At 34.1% G+C, this 21,903-nt stretch overlaps 2 protein-coding genes across 4 annotated transcripts in view; both read right to left on the bottom strand.

The window, feature by feature from the left end:
• Window positions 1–464: 464 nt before the first annotated feature.
• LOC111049396 (BTB/POZ domain-containing adapter for CUL3-mediated RhoA degradation protein 3) lies at window positions 465–13,435 on the bottom strand. Of its 3 annotated transcripts, XR_005572321.1 has the most exons (6): window positions 12,972–13,435; window positions 10,329–10,591; window positions 6,345–6,397; window positions 4,437–4,635; window positions 1,865–2,170; window positions 465–1,827 (listed from the first exon to the last, which is right to left on the bottom strand). XR_005572321.1 is itself a non-coding variant. In XM_039436860.1 (5 exons), exons 1-5 carry the CDS (start codon window positions 13,135–13,137, stop codon window positions 1,925–1,927), a joined length of 927 nt encoding a protein of 308 aa, XP_039292794.1. In that variant the 5' UTR covers window positions 13,138–13,435; the 3' UTR covers window positions 465–1,924. The 3 variants fall into 3 exon arrangements, 2 of the variants coding, with proteins under 2 accessions (XP_039292794.1, XP_022191137.1); XM_039436860.1 differs by having other exon boundaries at window positions 465–2,170; XM_022335445.2 differs by lacking the exon at window positions 6,345–6,397 and adding an exon at window positions 7,553–7,605 and having other exon boundaries at window positions 465–2,170; window positions 12,972–13,433.
• A 1,404-nt stretch (window positions 13,436–14,839) lies between these two features.
• Window positions 14,840–21,903, bottom strand: part of LOC111049397 (RNA binding protein fox-1 homolog 2) — a 566,558-nt gene continuing 559,494 nt past the window's right edge. Inside the window, exon 18 of the mRNA XM_039436017.1 lies at window positions 14,840–21,311. Within this exon, the coding sequence (XP_039291951.1) occupies window positions 21,267–21,311 (45 nt within the window). The 3' untranslated portion in view covers window positions 14,840–21,266. The remainder of the gene's footprint in view (window positions 21,312–21,903) is intronic.

The following is a 21,903-nucleotide window of genomic DNA, read 5'->3' as shown; positions in this document are numbered from 1 at the left end:
TTGCCGATCCCCTGTCTAGTCAATGCCTTCTATAGACGGTAGCTGATACAGGTTACAGGAAAAGAAAAATTGAGAGGCGCACGGAGATGATTAAACGATGCAACTTGATAGAGTAGTTGTCAGGGTAGTCAACTAGCATCGTGTAAACACGACACAATCTTTAAGTAGAGCCTAAGGACCAAGCCACACGAGGCGTTTTTAGTCGGCAAGACAGGACAGGAAGCTCAATCAATACGCCAACCCAATCAGCCAATCGGAGAGCTTCCTTTCTTGTCGTGCCGACTGAAAAAACGCCTCATGTGGCTTGTCCCTAAAGGTGTGATCCATATAGTATAGTAACATTTATACTCAAAGTGTATTACACCTGAAAAGTAAAAACTATAGAATAGACTAGTTTAAATATACAGTAATGTTTATGTCCCAAACAATTTTGTTAGGCTAGATTGTGATTGAAACGAAGTAGATAAATCTGATAATTTATTCCCATAGTAATATAAAACTCTAACTAGAACAATTTCCCTAGAGTTATATTAATTAAAAATAAATCAACAATAATAGGACTAGCTTAGAAAAGTACACAAGCACAAATAATAGAGAATCTATCTGTTACTAAAGGTTCTCTATCATCTGTGACAAAAGTCTATCCCTAGTTTTGAATGTTTCTGAAAATTGTTATAATAATATTAAGGTTCGATACACAGTCAGTTTTATACAAAATTATATTTGGCTAACATTTTTGTAAATAATTTGGAACCAAAACATAAAAGAATTATCGTGAAAAATTAGTATAGTATAACGCTATCATAGATCTCTCTAAAACGTCAAAACATAGATAAATCTAGATAGAATTTTAGGAAGCTCTATATCAGTAAATTTGTCCGAAGATAAAAACGTTTCTAGACTAGCTTACTAGAGCCATGTGAACAATTTCCAAGACTTTCATTAGCTAGCTAGTTTGTCCGATATGTTGGATTAATTTTAAGTGTTCCTTGAGTCAATTAAAAATTAACCCCCACTTCAGAATCGAGTAAATATCAGTTTTTGCTCAACACCAGAGTATTTTTGTGACTTGATAATCTCACTCGTTTCACAACAGAGTTAGAGCGAGACCAAATTAGGCGTTTTTCAAGCGTCAACCCAATCAGAGAATTGGAGAGCTTCCTGCCCTGCTTATTCTGGAAACGCCTAATATGGTCTCAACCTTATGAATCTAATCAATCAATGGTTGATATCAATATTCAAGCGTGCCTTGAGTCAAGTTCTGCTCCATTCATCCCTACACACTGTAACTTCAAACTTTAGTATAATGTCACCTGCTCTGTCAAAAAACACAGTTCACAATCATGTCACTTCTTCTATGTTCTCGGAAACAAACCCCAGTTCAGAATCAAGTCACCTTCCTTCCTACATTGCCACTAAACCAAGTTTACTATCATATCACCTCCTTCTATATTCACAATCATCTCACTCCTTCTAAAGGTTCTCTGAAACAAACCCCAGTTCACAGTCATGTCACCTTCCTTCTCCAAAAGCCCAGTTCACAGTCATACCACCTTCCTTGTCTAAAAGCCCAGTTCACAGTCATGTCACCTTCCTTGTCTAAAAGCCTAGTTCACAGTCATGTCACCTTCTTTGTCCAAAAGCCAAGTTCACAATCATGTCACTCCTTCTAAAAGTTCTCTGAAACCAACCCCAGTTCACAGTCATGTCACCTTCCTTCTCCAAAAGCCCAGTTCACAGTCATACCACCTTCCTTGTCCAAAAGCCCAGTTCACAGTCATGTCACCTTCCTTGTCTAAAAGCCCAGTTCACAGTCATGTCACCTTCCTTGTCCAAAAGCCCAGTTCACAGTCATGTCACCTTCCTTGTCCAAAAGCCCAGTTCACAGCACACCACACTGCACCACATCTCACCGATGTCCCTATCATTGGTTGCTCTGCTTGTTGTAGCGCAACTTGGCCAATCCAGAGGAGGAGCGCTCCTCCTCATCGCTGGTGGTCGCCGTTGTCGTGTAGGAGGAGGATGCCAGAGCCAGTGAGGAGGAGGTGGCCATCATCAGCACATCCCCTCCATCGGCGCCCCCACCAGCCCCCTCTTCACCGCCAACCCTGCTCTCGTACAGCAGGATGTTCAGAGTCTCCTCGTAGATACGCGCTTCTGGGAACTCCACCTGTTTGTAAAAACCATTCAAATGTTTGTGAAAAAACAGACAAATGTTTGCAAAAAACATACAAAAGTTTGTAAAAAGCATACAAAATGTTTGTAAAAAACATAAAAATGTTTGTCTTAATAAAAACAATATAAAACTTGTAGTACCCTTTTATTAAAACATCTTAACGACTAGTTTCGACCTACTTTGACCATTTTCAAGTTGAAATATCGTGAAAATAGACAAGTTGACACTAGATAATGTATGTTCATATGCTTATTTTCATATTATTTATTTCTTATTCATTATTTTTGGTTGAAGTTATTTATTACTAGTTTTATATTGTTTTTATTAATTTGAATAAAGTAGCCCATATAAGTGGAGTGATTTTATTAAATATTTGTTGTTTACAAGTGAGAAATGGAAAAGAAATAGTCTACGAAATGCACTAAAAATGCAATACTATACATCAATGTACCTAATGTATTCTAGGTACCTTGACTATACATGAGGTGATATAATTACATGTTAATTTTAATAGATCTGCTAAAATACAATGAACCAGATGTTAAAATGTTATCTCCATTATTTAATCTTGTTATTATAGTCAACCCCACAAAAATAATAATCCGATGAAAATATTAGAACAAATGAGTGCAACGTTGCCAAATAAGAGTTGAACAACGTTGATCACAGCTGATTATGAATTGGAGTTAACATATTTAGCATATATAGTATACCTCACGGTATATAGAAGAAGACGGTAAGTGTCACGCGCATGTTTTGCTAAATTTCCGGTGTAGCTGACGTCATTCTATATCCAATCACCTGTTTTTAACAAATAAGTTTCATAAATTACCAATAGGTGTTAAAAACGTCGGTTGGTGGCGATGACGCAATCTAGCTGGCTGGCCACTGCGCACACATTTCACGACCACTACCGTTTTCATCTAAATACCGTGGTATACCTGACGAGTAATTGGCAAAGTTTATTGGTGTGTGAGGGGGACTCATCTATTCCAATACCTGACGAATAATTGGCAAAGTTTATTGGTGTGTGAGGGGGACTCATCTATTCCAATTTCCATCGGTCTATTTCCATGAGGTTGACTATAGAATATTTCCATTTATAGTCGAGTGGATTAGATGCTAGCTTTATGATTCAGGGGCCCTGGAGAAATCCCGGCCCGAACAAAATATATTTCTCTAGCTACTCTTGTGTTTCAGATGGACACTTCAAGACGTCGGTCCCGGCTGCCTAAAAAGCAGTCGTTGGATCATGTCAGAGGCCCTGAAATTTTGATCAGATGCGACCTGAAAACTCTGACACCAGACCTGAGCCAGCCAGGTCACTCAGGGGTTCTCAACCCTTTTTGGTACACGCCCTTAGAATCCTGAATTTTTCTCAAGTGGTTCGTAGGTAAAATTAGTAGTATGTATCACTTTTCTAGGAAAACTCACGTCCCCCTGAAATCTTTCCTCCCCCCCTAGGGGGCCAACCCCAGAACCGCTGTTCAGTATAAAACTGAAATTAACATTGTGCAATACATCCATACTAAACAAAAATAGTTAAAATTATCACAGTTACTGATTAATTGAAAAAATAGTAGTTCTGCTTGTAGCTGGGTAACAACCGAAACTAGCTTCTCGTCATGTCGATAAGTCAATGGCTGAGACCAAGTTGATAATAAATGTAAATTGTATTTTGAAAAGTGAAAGTGACATAACCAACATTTTGATTTGGACAGTATAGTATAAATTGGAAATGGGACAGTTTTGGGCATGAGCCTGTTGTTCCATTCCTCACGTTAAGTATTTGTACACTATGTGATAAATAAATAAATCAATTACGTTACAATTTGTATTCTTGTTTTTTAATATTTTATTAATTTTAAAGGGTACTATAATTCTATTTTATAGATACAAGAAAGGAGCCTTGAATTCATACATTTAAAAAATAAATAAATAGTTATCTAACAACTGGAGCAAATCGTTTCCTACGAATATACTAAGAAAGATAGAATAGGAATTAAAACAAGGAAAAAACTAGAAAATGAAGAAACTCAAAGAAACTAGTTTCTTTCAATTTCAATAAACCACAGTTAATAACAATTCCAATTATTATATTTATTGTAATTATTATATTTATATTGGGATCTCCTTTGCAGGTTGTTATTAAACTTTATTGTTGATAATAATATAGTGTATGTAAATTATGTATCTATTTTGAAGAGACAATAAAGCATTTCATTTCATTTTATTATATTCACTGGTTGAATTAAGGTACCTTAGTGTGTTTTTTGTCGGTAGCATAGACGATAGACGTGCAGCATACTTCAGCCACTTTTTTCTCGTGACCATAAAAGCTCCAGCAGCAGATCTCATTCGAACCAATCACGTCTTTGATGAACAGCACACGACCGAAGAAACGCAGCGACAACTTGTCGAATAGTTCGATGTTTTTCAAAAGGTTGTCGTCTGATGCGCTGCAGAATCACAAAGAAAACGTACAATTAGATTCATTTTTCAAGGAAGGTAAAAATAGATTGCCAAAATTCATTTGATGAGAAGCACTTGACAGAAGAATCTTAACGACTACTTATCGAATAATGCGATGTTTTTTGGGGAGGTCGTGTGACGGGGTTGATAGAATTGGCTAACTCGGAACTCACTGACTCCATGTTGAACTGCCATATGAATCAAAACTGCTCTGATCGGTGTAGTATTGATTCATATGGCAGTTTAACATGGAGTCGGCGAGTTCCGAGTTAGCCAATTCTATCAACCCGTGTGACGCACTACAAAATCACAACTAAAACTTACTATTAGATAAATCCATTAGGCTATATATATAATTACTACGAGGATCGTTTCAGAATCTAGTAGAACTATTTTTTATAGCCCTGTACATGACAGAGAAAGGCTGAAATTCTCAGGGATATTTATTTCTTCCAGGTTTAGTGACATGGCTGTAAAATTTTCATGCGGCTGTCATTATTCATTCGTCAGTTAGGATCAATCCAATATGAAGCTACCATCACTCCTACCGCCAAATGAAAAATAAATATTACCATCTTTTTTTTAATGGGACAAAATAAAAATGCGACTGAAATTCACTTGAGTGCCACTAAAAGGCACATTTAACTTTTAATCAGCTGATGCTACGCTTATTACATCAGTACTTTACTGTTTCTGTAAAAAGTACTTTGGAGTATATTTGGAATCTTTAAAAAGTAAGTTGAGCTCGGTGATATTCGTATATAGAAACTTCGAGATTAGAAATTTGAAAGGATTGTTGGACATAAGAAGTCTGAAAGATGTGTATTTCGCATTGTTCCATTCTCTTCTAACCTATGGAATTATATTTTGGGGGAATTCGAGTCAAGTGATCGACATATTCAGAATCCAGAAGTGGGCGATACGAGTGATTGTTGGAGAATCCATACATTCAAGCTGCAGACCGTACTTCAAAGAGATGAAAATTTTCCCTCTTCCGAGCTTGTACATCCTGGAAGCCGTATCTTTCATAAATAAGAACAAGAATAAATTCAGAGTTGGCACACATTTCCACAATATTATAGAACACGGCATAGGGAAGATGTGCGAGATGATACACACGGGACCACTATGTGTGAGAGAGGAGTAAAGAGTGCTGGGATTTGACGGTACAATAAATTACTAGCTAACATAAGAGAAAACACAGGACGTAAATTTAGAGTATTGATAAAGGAGCAACTATAAGGCATTTGTGCATACTCAATTCATGAATTTGAAGCACATATGAGATGAGTTAAGATGCTCAGTATTATTATGTATAGATTTTATGTATTTTGCTTTCAAAAATTATTTAAATAAGACTTGATTTGACTGAATTATCGACATATCCGAATACCCCTTCCGTGGGTGGTAAATTGGACGAGATATAGTCAGCTGATGAAAAGTGAAATGCGCGTGTTCGTGGCGCTAACGTCTGTACACAGCTTGACGTGAATGAACGGCCACTTTGTTGTTCGTTATTCATCACGTGTCACCATACACAAGTCATGCAAATGGTGAACTTTATACATGTGAAAACGTACTACATAACTCGTAGTGAATTCCGTGGCATTTGCATTTTTTCTCAACTTCAATGAGATCCGAAATACATTAATAAACAATTTGATAAGTTTTGAATGGATATAATGGATGGCCTTACCTTGTATAGGAGTATTTATTGTTGTGTCTATTGATAAGTAACTTCACCACAGGCTGAAAATTCAGAAAAATAAATATTACCATCTTTTTTTTAATGGGACAAAATAAAAATGCGACTGAAATTCACTTGAGTGCCACTAAAAGGCACATTTAACTTTTAATCAGCTGATGCTACGCTTATTACATCAGTACTTTACTGTTTCTGTAAAAAGTACTTTGGAGTATATTTGGAATCCTTAAAAAGTAAGTTGAGCTCGGTGATATTCGTATATAGAAACTTCGAGATTAGAAATTTGAAAGGATTGTTGGACATAAGAAGTCTGAAAGATGTGTATTTCGCATTGTTCCATTCTCTTCTAACCTATGGAATTATATTTTGGGGGAATTCGAGTCAAGTGATCGACATATTCAGAATCCAGAAGTGGGCGATACGAGTGATTGTTGGAGAATCCATACATTCAAGCTGCAGACCGTACTTCAAAGAGATGAAAATTCTCCCTCTTCCGAGCTTGTACATCCTGGAAGCCGTATGTTTCATAAATAAGAACAAGAATAAATTCAGAGTTGGCACACATTTCCACAATATTATAGAACACGGCATAGGGAAGATGTGCGAGATGATACACACGGGACCACTATGTGTGAGAGAGGAGTAAAGAGTGCTGGGATTTGACGGTACAATAAATTACTAGCTAACATAAGAGAAAACACAGGACGTAAATTTAGAGTATTGATAAAGGAGCAACTATAAGGCATTTGTGCATACTCAATTCATGAATATGAATCACATATGAGATGAGTTAAGATGCTCAGTATTAATATGTATATATTTTATGTATTTTGCTTTCAAAAATTATTTAAATAAGACTTGATTTGACTGAATTATCGACATATCCGAATACCCCTTCCGTGGGTGGTAAATTGGACGAGATATAGTCAGCTGATGAAAAGTGAAATGCGCGTGTTCGTGGCGCTAACGTCTGTACACAGCTTGACGTGAATGAACGGCCACTTTGTTGTTCGTTATTCATCACGAGTCACCATACACAAGTCATGTAAATAGTGAACTTTATACATGTGAAAACGTACTACACAACTCGTAGTGAATTTCCGTGGCACTTGCATTTTTTCTCAACTTTCAATGAGATCCGAAAATACATTAATAAACAATTTGATAAGTTTTGAATGGATATAATGGATGTGCCTTACCTTGTATAGGAGTATTTATTGTTGTGTCTATTGATAAGTAACTTCACCACAGGCTGAAAATTCAGAAAAACAAAAATTATTAGAAAATGATTTGCAACATTAAATTTACAAAATTTACCAGAAAAGTTTACAAAATTGTGCTAACAGCTCCAAGAGAAACAAATTCTAATTGCGGAGCTGGCAACATCTCTGTTTCTTTCTAGTGTACATTGAGAATGAAATTAAAATGAACTTTATTCTGCCTTTAAATAATACAACCGTTAAATTCAATCCTGGTTTCATAATTATACTAGCAGCAATTTTTAATGAAAGCTGCCAGTTCACATTTATTCTAGGTAAACATTTTATGATACAGAGGTAAGAGTTGCTCAATAAAGTCAATTACAATAATTATTATTGTGAATGAAATCACAGGGATGTTGCCAGAAATATCACTAATTTATTGTAAAATTACAAACATGTTCCAACACCAATGGTGTCATCTTCATTGTCACTAATATCACTAATTTATTTCTTCAAATAACACTAATTTATTGTAAAATTATAATAAAATAAAGTTGAAACATGTTTGTGATTTTACAATAAATTAGTGTTATTTGAAGAAATAAATTAGTGATATTAGTGACAATGAAGATGACACCATTGGTGTTGGAACATGTTTGTAGTTTTACAATAAATTAGTGTTATTTGAAGAAATAAATTAGTGATATTAGTGACAATGAAGATGACACCATTGGTGTTGAAACATGTTTGTAATTTTACAATAAATTAGTGTTATTTAACATACCAGTGTTTTCATTACGGATAGATATTTATTTATTCGGGAATACAATCACAAATCATATAAATATGATTGGGAAGGATCAACTGGCTTGGCCCAAAACTATTTCATTCCTAAATTTTGATAATTAATAACATGACCAAAAAATAGGTTATGTTTCTACTGTAAGGAGTTCAAGTTCAATTTTCTTTCAAAACATATTTTTGATATCACAACATCTCACCAACAATTATTATTGCATGTCATCTTTTTGGTGCAATAAATCACCAATTATAAAAATTTCACCCTACCTTAGAAGAAGAGCTGATCAACAACTGCTCCTCCTTCTGGCTGTTGATGAGCGGCACCCGACAAATTGGTTCGGCCTGCACCTGTCTACGGCGACTGAGGGCTGCATCACAGTCGGCGGCCAGTTCGCCGATACAGTAGTACTTGGCCTCGGCTCGCAGTTCACATAGCTCTACGACGCTGGCCGGAAGTGGCAGCGAACCGTCCCGCAGGTAGGTGAGGATGCGACCAAAGTGCTTGCCGCAACGGTCTATCAGGATCCAGCCTACCAACAATCCAGATAAAATCATACTTTATTCTCTTCAAAATATAACTAATATTTAAAATTTGATTTCTGTTTAACGATCTTTGCTGGTGTGGCGACCTCGGGGCCGGAACCCCACAGCCCTGAGAGATTGATTCCTGGATACTATTGTCTAGTGTGGTATAATATCTACTATTGTTTTGGAAATGGAGATTGGTTGTTTTGCACTTAGACCCGTTATAGAATAGACACGACCCATTGTATATTCATACTGAAAGTCGATGAAGCCAACATCTACTGCCATATCGCCCCATCGTGACGTCAGCATCGGATAGAATACTTTTCTGTAGAGTTTGTTTACATTATTTTCCATAGCAGATTGTGTCTATTTCAGTGGGAGCGCAGCGGGAGTTTACCATTTTCATGAATAATAATTTACTTTCATCTGAAATAGACACAATCTGAAAGTTTTCTATCCAATGCTGACGTCACGATGGGGCGATATGGCAGTAGATGTTTGCTTCAGAGGCTAGACTTCCCAGCGTGTCTATTCTATAATAGTCTAAGGTTTTGCACATGCCAAGTTCATGTGTCAAGAGAGGCGCGAGACTGTGGATGGCTACTATGACAGCGCAAGAGTGTGGATGGCTACTATGACAGCGCAAGAGTGTGGATGGCTACTATGACAGCGCAAGAGTGTGGATGGCTACTATGACAGCGCAAGAGTGTGGATGTTAACCAATGCACAAATCAAATACATGAATAGAAAGGGACCAACAGGCCTAGCCCAAAACTGTACCCTTTCCGAATTTTGATAGTAGTAAGCCAATGTCTAAAAGGTTGCTCGATATAATAAATTAATTTACAATAATTATTATTGTGAATGAAAACTGGGATGTTGTCAGAAATATGACTAATTTATTGTAAAATTACCCAAAGTTCCAACACCAATTGTGTCACATCAATGTGATAATGAAGATTACACCATTGGTGTAATTTTGCAATAAATTAGTCATATTTCTGACAACATCCCAGTGTTTTCATTCACAATAATAATCATGGAAAATTGATTTATTCTAATAATAAATATAATTTCAATATATATAGTAATTATATAGCAATATAATATATTTCAATAAAATATATAGCAATATTTATTTCAGATACTGTTGTTGGTGAAATGTAGTGATATCTATCCTTAATAAAACACATGAATGCTGGTAGAAATTTGACTTGTTTATTGTAAAATTACACAAATGTTTAAACACCAATTGTGTCATCATCAGTGTGATAATGAAGATTACACCATTTGTGTAATTTCAAAAGTGATATTTTTGACAACATCCCTGTGATTTTATTATGGATAGATATCACAACATCTCACCAACAACAGTATCTGAAATTATTATTGCATGTAATCTTTTTGGTGCAATAAATCACCAATTATAAAAATTTCACCCTACCTTAGAAGAAGAGCTGATCAACAACTGCTCCTCCTTTTGACTGTTGATGAGCGGCACCCGACAAATTGGCTCGGCCTGCACCTGTCTACGGCGACTGAGGGCTGCATCACAGTCGGCGGCCAGTTCGCCGATACAGTAGTACTTGGCCTCGGCTCGCAGTTCGCACAGCTCGACGACGCTGGCCGGAAGCGGCAGCGAACCGTCCCGCAGGTAGGTGAGGATGCGACCAAAGTGCTTGCCGCAACGGTCTATCAGGATCCAGCCTACCAACAATCAAGATAAGATCATACTTTAATCCCTTCAAAATATAACTAATATTTAAAATTTGATCTGTGTTTAACGATCTTTGCTGGTGTGGCGACCTCGGGGCCGGAACCCCACAGCCCTGAGAGATTGATACCTGGATACGATTGTCTAGTGTGGTATAATATCTACTATTTTTTTGGAAATGGAGATTGGATGTTTTGTACTTTCTCGTGGCTGGAGCTCAAGGCTTCTTCTTCCAGTCACGCCAAAAACTATTGTAATTTAATGAATATTATGTTTGTAAAAATATTTTTTGTATTTGGAAATAAATTCAATTTCAATTTCAGACCAGTGTTATAGAATAGACACGCCCCATTGTATATTCATATTGAAAGTCGATGAAGTCAACATCTACTGCCATATCGCCCCATCGTGACGTCAGCATCGGATAGAGTTTGTTAACATTATTTTCCATAGCAGATTGTGTCTATTTTAGCGGGAGTTTACCATTTTCATAAATAATAATTTACTTTCATCTGAAATAGACACAATCTGAAAGTTTTCTATCCGATGCTGACGTCACGATGGGGTGATATGGCAGTAGATGTTTGCTTCAGAGGCTAGACTTCCCAGCGTGTCTATTCTATAACTAGTCTAAGGTTATGCACATGCCAAGTTCATGTGTCATTTGTATTGACGAGAGGCGCGAGAGTGTGGATGGCTACTATGACAGCGCAAGAGTGTGGATGGCTACTATGACTGCGCAAGAGTGTGGATGGCTACTATGACAGCGCTTCCCTTCACTTGACTTTGCAGGCGAGTGGTCAGCCGAACATCCACAAATACAACTCATCCACACTCTTGTCAACCATTGCGGCAAACGACTTCGCAGGAGTGTGGTGAAGGCATGACACCAATGCATAATATGTTTACGGCTGTACAGTCATATCGCACATGTGATGCCGGCGCCACACTCTTTCCGAATGCATACAAATTACGACGAGCGCGAGAGTGTGGATGCCTACTAGAACACCGCTTGCTTTCAATCGGCTCGGCTCGCATTCGCTACGATTTTTATCGAGCTAAAACGAGACGAGCGAAGGCGAGTGACTCCCTACCACTGATCTTGATATAAACTCGATGGAACGCTCATTTTTTTAGTCACATTGCAGTGTGGATGGCAAGATGAACGCTAAACGCTCATTCTGGGTATTTGACAAGCAACTCAACCTACTAGGCATATGCCTAGTTCACACTTTCGCCAAGTCGCTGGCCAACCTAATAAGCTTGCCCACGTTGGTCTTGCCATCTACACTGTAATGAAAACATTTGTGGATTGTCGGCTGGCCTTCGCTTGCCTCGTCTCGACAAAAATCGGAGCGGAGACAAACAAAGGCGAGCTCAGGCAAAACAGCTATCCACACTCTCGCGCTCGTCGTCATTTGTATGCACTTGGCAAAAGTGTGGGTGCGGTAATACGTTATTAACCAGCGTAATAGTGCAATACCCAGTCCACACTATCCCCCAGTTGCTGGCCAAGTGGCTTGGGTTGGTCTTGCCATCCACACTGCAAAGTGACTACTTGTGGATGCTGGGATGGCCATTCGCCTTCGATCAGCAAAAATCGGAGCGATGGCAAGTGGAGGCCAATATAGGCAAGCGATTGCAAACAACCCTTCCATATTCTAACGCTCGTCGTTATTTATACGTAGGCCTATTGTGCGATAGTGTAGATGCGGCACAACATGGGTAATTGTCTAATAATAGTCTAATTGTCTACTAATACTAATAGTGTAATTGTCTATTTGATAAGAAATAAATAATCGTTAAAAGTGGGTCAGAGACCTTTGATCAAATATTTGACCATGTGGTTTTTACACGGGTCATTAGGGCTTAGGGCTCCGTTATATTTAATTCCTTTTTGCTCCGCGTTTCCATACTGAGATTTAATGCTTACCTCATCTAATGCAGAGGGATTCCCAATCTCATCATACTCTTAACTACAAAATTTAGGAATAAAACCCTTAGGCTATAAAACTATAAGTTTTTAGAAAAATATATTTTACAAAATTTCAAAAGTAGAGATTTCTCTCACTTACTGTAATGATCCAAAGACCTGTTCTGAATCTTCTGAGAAAGAATTCCTCTGAACCAGTATGGTAAACTCTTTTATTGAGTATCCCCTTATTTAAAAAAAATAGGATGATTAATACAGATTATGATGTTATCATCTAATAAAAACAAATGGCCAACTAAGCCTTGAAGAATAGGCTTAGGCTAATCATTCTTTTAAATTATTTCAAGTACCGTAGTCTACTTGGTTCAAGTTAATAAGTATATCAGCAGTGGATATGAGTATAAATAATTATAGATAAATATATGGTTTTTTAAACTCACCTTCTGAATCTGTAAGGACCTCCATACGTCCACTAAACATTGCTCTTAGCATTGTGTCTAATTTTGTAAGAGTTCCTATAGTTGTGTAATACAAAGAGCCACCAATGTTTAATTTCACATACTGAGATGGATTTCCTTTAATGACAGTTTTTCTGTCACCAGACATATTGAATCTAGATTAATTTAAACGTTTCCAAACAAAATATACGAAGCACTCAATCACATTTGGGCTAGATCACACACGATATAACCTAACTATTATCGACTTCAACAGATTGTGACGAAGTTAGTTGAAAATTAACCTAAATTGAGATATGAAAGCTGTTAGAAGCTACTAGGCCGTTTTAAAATTTGAAATCACATATTTCAACTCAAAAAGTTACATTTTTCAGTGAATCACACCCTAAAAAAGCAGACAACTTTGACAAAACAACTCACAGCAGAAGACGAAGCAAAATGGTGGATTTGTCGATGTCGACATAGATCGATGTATCGAGTACCGCTTTTAAGAAAGGTCGATTCGATTCAACAATGTATCGACTATCAATATTTTGAGTAGATAGTCAATGGTGGGAAAATTTGAAATTTTCTATTTCAGAATACGTATTTTATAAAAATATTGTAAATTATGCAAAGTGAATAAGCTTCACGAATTATTTTACCCACTGAATGTTAGAAATATTCATTATTATTTTGAATAAGCTACCACACTCTGGAACTATCTCGGTGTTTATAATAAACTTGACGTTATTTAGATCAGACTATTTTTACTTTCCTTGCCCTATTACCATAGGTAAGGAAAGTATTGCTTTCCGAAAAAAATTAAGGTATCGCAATTTCTATACGTTTCAAGGTCCCCTGAGTCCAAAAAACTGGTTTTTGGGTATTGGTCTGTATGTATCTGTGTGTGTGTCTGTGTACACGATATCTCATCTCCCAATTAACGGAATGACTTGAAATTTGGAACTTAAGGTCCTTTCACTATAAGTATCCGACACGAACAATTTCAATCAAATGCAATTCAAGATGGCGGCTAAAATGGCGAAAATGTTGTCAAAAACAGGGTTTTTCGTGATTTTCTCGGAAACGGCTCCAACGATTTTGATCAAATTCATACCTAAAATAGTCATCGATAAGCTCTATCAACTGCCACAAGTCCCATATCTGTAAAAATTTCAGGAGCTCCGCCCATCAATGCAGATAGATTCCCAATTATCAGGCTTCAGATACAATTGAAACAAAAAAAATCAAGTGGAGTAGATTGAGCATGAAAATCTCTACAATTAATGTTCAGTAACATTTTCACCTAAAATTGAAAATAAGCTTTAAATTCAAGAAAATGTGATTATTCAATAGCAAATTATTGTTGATTCTATAAAATCATTCACTATGAAGAGATAGCAGGCCTCATGTGTGCCTCCAGCGTTATTGCCTTGTCACCAGCTGGCTCAAATCTTTGAATAGTAGACTTGAGATGCGCGGGAACACTAGCGTCAGGTGATCAATTTTCATAACGGCAAGGAAAGTTGTGTGAGTGCGCCACACCAGATTTTTATTATTTAGACTTGTTCAATTTCTGGGATCCGTAACTTTCATTTGAACGATTCTTGAGAGAGTTCTTAGCTAATCACGATTTCTCTGCCCGGAAATAAGCTAATAGATTTTTTGGATTGGTAGCTAGGCAACCAAACTGTACTTGACAAAGAAAGTTCTTGAGAATCATTAATTAATGTAAGCCTTCAAATCCTGTTTTTTTTTAAATTTATTTTCAATAATTATTATTCATCTTGTATCAAATTAAAACCTTAAGAAAATAGCTATAGTAATGGGTGATGGGATTTACAAAGAGGGAAATAAAAATAGTTCAATTCACTTTTCAATATTTTAATTATCCTTGGAATACAATAATAATTACATTTACATTACACTGTGGCAATCAGATGAAAGAGAGAAATTTGTACAGATTTTCCGCCATCTTGTCAACAGAACTATATTATATGCACCACCATTTGAACAACTTTCATCCTCAAAAAACTATACACAATGAATTTGCAAAAAATACGACAGAAAATTATTCTAAAAACACATAAATGAGCGCAATGCAGCCTACTTTCTAGAATTTGTTAAATTTTTTGCAATAGTGTACGCTTTTTTGTAGTTATAGAATTTTCATCGATACATAGTTTACCAGTAATTATTGTACGTTTAAATAATTAGAAATATGAACAAACAAACTAGAAAATTACTTGTTCGGTATTATAAATCACATTTTGTTTTTTAATTAAAATTATTTTACTGCAACACCATTTCACGCAGTAAATTTTGATATGGATGAAAGCACTACCTACTTTATAGTCTATTCTAATGAAGTGCCAATAAAATAAATTGAATTCTAAAGATAAAACCGTATCATATTATTTTTTAATACTACTTGAAATAATACATGGAATAGCAAAAAATATTTAGACATTAAAAGTTTTCTGTAATTTATTTTACTTGAAATTTTTCTTCAAACGATTAAAAATCCAAACAATGTTCTTCCAAATGATACAGAAAGTCAGAAAGAAGCAACATTATTTAGCAATAGTGCTTTCACCTAATCAATATTGTATTTTAAATTTGGACTTTGTAATGATCAAAATACATTGACAAGGATTATATCTATAAATTATATTATACAAAAACATTTTTGTTCATACTTTTCTGATTGAAGAGATATTGTGCTAACATTGTTATTTTTGTGCAAAACTATAATTTTGTGCAAAATAAACGAACAGTTCTTGTGCTAAACGGAAGACGTTCGATATGATAATCACAAGAAGATTACATTCTTGGAAGCGAGTTTCAAAAATAATCTTAATTAATTGGTTATAAAATTGAAAGAAAATTTTATAAAATTAGCAGATACACTGGAGTACACATAGTTCGAGATCTATTCAAAATTTCAGAACCTATGAAAAATGGTAATTTATTTTTATCAAATGGTAAAACTTATTTTTCAAAACAAGATTGATATCCTTTAACAAATTCTACTTCACTAAGCATAAAAATGAGAATTTAATTCGTAGAGCATTACATACATAGCTCTCAGGATTGAGTGTTTTACTTAGATGAAAAGCAGCATAACAATAATTGATAACTTTGAACACATTTTGAAACGATCGTTTGGTAACAATCTGAAAAACCTAATATTTTAATTGTTTATCAAGCTCAATAATACATAACTAAATATTATAAATGAGACACTGATTATTTAACAATTTATTGCCTATACTGAGATTCTAAGTAAAATTGATGGGATTCCTTTAAGAAGCCTTCTTGATTTTAGAGATTTTTACTGTAGATTTTGAGATTTTATTGAAAGACTGTTATCTATTTTGAAATTTAATGCCCACAAAAATGTAATAGTGTACTACTAATAGACTGGAATACAATGTAATTGAAATGATTCGATTCAACATAACTTGAACCAGTTCTATTACTAAATTTTTAAAATAATTTCCTATTATTTGTAAGATCTCCAATCCGTACAACGAACGAACTTTGAATAATATATTTATTAATTTGGAAAAATTACGGTACCTGCGTTATTTATTTTTGGTAAGAGTGATCAACCTATTAGAATAGATAAGGATTGAACATGGCTTAAAGAAAGATGAAAGAATGGGAGATTTGTCAATTATTTATATACTAATCGTTGGATACAGATACTACAAAATTAGTAGAAATGAATTCGACAACCACCAATAATAAAAATCAAGTCATATATCCCGAAAGAAAACTTAAAAAATCAAGGAGACTAAAAATATATTTTCTAGTACATTGTTATAGGATTCTAGAGTTTGGATGGCAACGCCTGCTTAGATTACTTCAAATGATTACCACAATAGATCTTTTTCACTAAATTAATAAACAAACTAAAACTAAATAGATGGTTCACAAAAATAGATACACACACGCATACATTCATATATAACTACACATATCGAATCACACATGTTGTATTGTATGTTGTAGGTAAAAATGTTCATGAACGAAACACATACGTAAAAAATATGTAGAGAGCATAGATAGCATAATTATGTTGCCGACTCATCGGCCTAACAAGTGTAGTAGCATAAGAGTCTACAAAAATAGGTTTGAAAAAATTGCTAGAGATAGACAATGACTTAGATCATAAAGTATTGGAAAAATAACTAAAATGAGGTGTTGATTTTTTGTTCGAAGTTAAACTTATTTTTTAGGTATGTTGAAATTTTGGTGGTAAAGTAAATCTATGTAAGTTGTTGGATGACATTTTTTTATATTTTCGTTAACTGACATTGAGATTGACTTGGATAGAGAATTGAATATTTTATAATTGAACAGATAGGGTTTTTACGAGATATTTGTTTATTGGTTAAGGTTTATTGGTTTCGTGGTTAAGGAATTTGCGATTAAAGTTGGATATTTAATTGGAAAATTTCATCGATTTATGAAAATTACAGTATTTTAAAAAGTGGGGTGAAATTAGGATACACAGGACCTCTTTTGCACTTGGTTCTTGAGAAACTAAATGCGATCTGAAAGAATTGGAACGAAGACACATTTATCTGATCTGAAAGAAGTTAGGTCTCACACTCACATTTTCAATACCTTTCATGAAAAAGATACATTAGGATTCAGGAAATATTGGGAATACATTTAACTACACACAAGAATGAGGGAGATTTATGGTTTTTTTTCATTATTAAATGATATTGATGAATTCAATAATCAAGAAGATAAACTTTAAATGAAACTCAACTCATCAACCATCCATAGCATGATACATTCTAATATTGTATTAGTGAAAAATATTTGAATATTGTGAAACACATTGCTTTGAATCTAATTCCTTTTAAAATAATAATTGATTATCATAATTATTTATTGAACTGTCACTGAATATAAATATATGTACATAATGTCTTTAGAAAATATGTTGTGGATTAAAAATGAATCGCTGTGTAAATGTGTAAAATTGAAATGAATTTAGTGTATAAAGTAGACAAGTGCTAAGGACTGTTTGATTATTTATTCATCTATGGGGGACAATTACATACATTTACATTACTGCTATTTATGCAATCATTACTACACTGACATAATTGTAATCATTTATGTTAATAGTCACTATAACAGGTTTATCTTGCTTAAAATTTGGTGTTTCTTACATTATGAGAAGTACTCACTTATTAATATTATCCATGTATCAATTATTCTCGTATGAATTACTATGCTTTATTCAGTTCAATACAAGAATAGAGATTTTAATACAGAAAACGCCTCTCAGAAAAAATTATTATTGATATTATTACAAAAATGAGAACATTATCGTTTTTACTATAAATCGCTATTTCCAATTGCTACTACATGTTTATGTTTCAAGAAAATAAGAACACAAATATAGCCTACCGGAGTTACACAAAAATATTTGTAAATCAAATTTAGCGACGAAATTATTACAATTGATTATTCTTTGTACACCATTCAAACATACCTAACTATAACAAATATTGATTCTTAAAATCAGTTTGGCCTAATTGTCTTGTCATGAATGCTCGTAAAGACAGTACAATCGATAGACTATTTTTACAAAATTTCTTAAATTTGCGACTGAACCAGAACTGGAAATCCATCTATTTACTTGAATGAATGACTCTCAACAGTTATGTAGAGACCAATATTATGAATTGGAGGAAAGAGTTGCAAATTTGTGGTAGGAAAATATGGAAATTTCATCAAGTTTTTGGAAAAATCAAAATGTAGAGTAGTTGAAAACAGACTACCTGTTGGAAAGATTAGACCAAAAGATTGAGTTTGTAACAATAAAGTAATCAAAATTTTACCTAAACGAGGATTGTGTTAGCATTTAAATGCTAGGGTTGATCAGAGTGTATGAGAACATTACTATTTTTATCAAAATATCAAAGAATCAGAGAATTTGGTTGAATGAGACTGTTATCATTTTTCCAATTCGTTTGAAATGAAACCCTCAATAGAAAGGATTTCAATGCCCAGACAGTTACAAAGTTGAGAAATTTCGGTGAACAATAATGAAATCGATTTTACAGCCTTCATTAACGACAGCTCACATAGTAATCATAATTACAACTACACTACAGTACAATATCAATTATCATTATATATTTATAGTAATGGTGTGTTTTTATAAAATGGATAATCTCACACGTCCTCCATCAATCTATGTCCTCAAAAATTGTTCAAAAAAATTGTCACTTCTCTCACTTTCGCAATTTACAAAGCAGCACTGTGTAAAGTACAAAACGAAACCAGTTGACTTTTTACTTAACGAACTTTACATCATACTTTTTGGACACTTGACGCGATTGTGACAAATGATACGCGGAAACTTGCGTATCGATACAGTTTATTCCTGTTAGGAACTGATTTTGGCTTTGTGTTGAAGATATTATGCAAGCACTTTTGTATCGATACATCTGAAAAATTATTCCATCACAAAATAAATTGCACGCTTGACATATTTATAGTTGGTTCCAGCAAAAATATAATATGATTTTTACCCTGGAAAGGTTATCCACATTTTTTTGTAAATTAAACAACTGATATCAAACACAGTTGAAAAGTGTAATTTTCACGACGTCAATAATCTGTATCATACAATAATTTGCGTATCACTTTCACAATTAGCGTCTTGATTGTATTCACTTAACGTATAAGTGATAATATTCACTTATTTTTATAATAATTACTAAATATAACCCACAATGACGAGGGAATTTCACATCTCGACACCGCTCACTAGTAACTTTCGTGGGAGAGAATTTCACATCCCTCTCCAGATCTACTAAACAATGGAAGAGAATCTCACTTAACACTATTGAAATTGACATTATTATATACAATATATAGTCCATACTAATCATTATTTATATATATTTTTATATATAAACGGAGCAGTCCACATCAGATCATTATTTGTTACCGATATGCACAGAAACTAAGTTTACAACAATGATTAATGATAATTAATTAATGATATCATCATGGATTGTTCGTAAGCTGTGAGAGGGGTCAGTTGACACATTGGTGAAATCAACTCAAAAATTCAAAAGTTATAGAAATTAAAATCGAGAATAATTATATTTTTAGAACATTTATAAATCTCCCACAGAACGTTTGATACCGCATCTCAAAAAACTACTAATACATGGGTTATCGAAACTCAAAAAATGAATAACAAAAGTTACAATTTAGTTCTACTGGTTGTATACATTTTGTCAAATAGAACCAAATATTGTGCCATTACAAACTTGAAAGAGCACCAAATAATTTACATGATAAAATGATTTAATACTAAATCAATAGAATATATTTGTGCTAATATAACGTGAAGTAACTAAAGTCTTCAACATTGAGAGGCAGATGTAAAAGTTTCGATCTATTGAAAAATTTCAAGGCTTAAAATCTATTAAATCTGAATTACATTCATATAGGTAATTGATTTCTACTAATGAAAAAACATGTGCTATTGAAATCTAAATTCTCTAGTAAATTTGTAAGAATTAATAAAAAAAGGAAATATTTTTGTTAAAAAAAACGTTTAGTTATATTGTGCGGTTTTAGTATAAAATCTCTTTTATCTACTTTTTTATCTACTCACTGACAAGCAAATATTTGATCAAAAACTGTTATGGTCGCATACCAAAAATAAATATATTATATATCCGTGAAAACACAATTTTGTAGCATTTCAAGTTTCAAGCTTAGTTTTCGAAGAAAAAACTTACAAAAAAATAATATTTAGAATGAAATTCATAATTTTGAAGGGCTATAAGCTCCAAAATTTTTTGAATACAACTATTCTACAATTCAATAGAGATTCACTAATGCAATACGTCAACCAACCCCTAGAAATCAAATAATAAAGATTCAATATTATTCTAAACCAACACTAATTTGATCGAAACATTTGTCATCATCATTTTTATCACTACAAATCGATTCACAGCTAAACAAAATAACTATATGAACAAACAGTATATCATAATTTTTTCAAACTGATACTAATGAAATTAAGACGCAGGTTTGAGCTGTTGTATCAGTTACCGTTAAATTTCAAGTTGTACTATTTGAGAGTAGATCGCCGATCAGGTTTTAACGACCGTTAAATGAGCAATTTAACGACCGTCAAACAACGTACAATAGCTGCCCTGCTGATGTTTTCTGCCCCCTTCCCTCCATGAACAAAGTCTTGTAATTACTAGAATTTTAGTAACTGAGATGATCAACTTAATAAGGTGCGAATCGGTTGTAACCGCTCCTGTAAACTGCTGCCTGTAAACAGAGATAAAAAAATTAGTAAATTACTGTAAACAACAGAATTGGTAAATGGATTGTTAAATAATCTATAATAAACTAGAGGAAAGAATTATTGGCTTATACACGTACGGGATAGGAAATTCACGAATGACGCATCATCACATCTCAACTAAGGAGCTGATAACTTGAAATTTTGCATATAGATACTTAATTTTCCGAGGATGGTCGTCCTAGGGCTATTTTACTATTTTAAATTCTTCATGATTTCAGTAGGTCAAGTTTTCAATTAGACCCTTGCGAAGCACAGGTTACCTGCTAATATAAAATGTAATAAAAGGTTGATGAAAAAATTTATGAAGAAGATCAATCATTTTGCATTATTTTTGTCACTGCAATGCATTTTTAACATCTTTCTAACCGACATTCATATGAACTTGAGAGATATGAAAAGAATATTATATATACAGTACTGAAAACAGAAGTTATATCTTCTATTTGACAGTTGAATCAATTGAACTTTCTTTTTTAGACTTGTCTATCATCAGAAAAAAAAACAATAGAACTATCTCAGCCTAATAGATTGGATTGACTATATGTTTCCTTCAAT

The sequence above is a fragment of the Nilaparvata lugens genome, chromosome 10, assembly GCF_014356525.2.
Source record: "Nilaparvata lugens isolate BPH chromosome 10, ASM1435652v1, whole genome shotgun sequence".
NCBI classification, from domain to species: Eukaryota; Metazoa; Arthropoda; class Insecta; order Hemiptera; family Delphacidae; genus Nilaparvata; species Nilaparvata lugens.
Note: the sequence above shows the minus strand (reverse complement) of the source record. Positions and strands in the feature narration are given on the sequence as shown.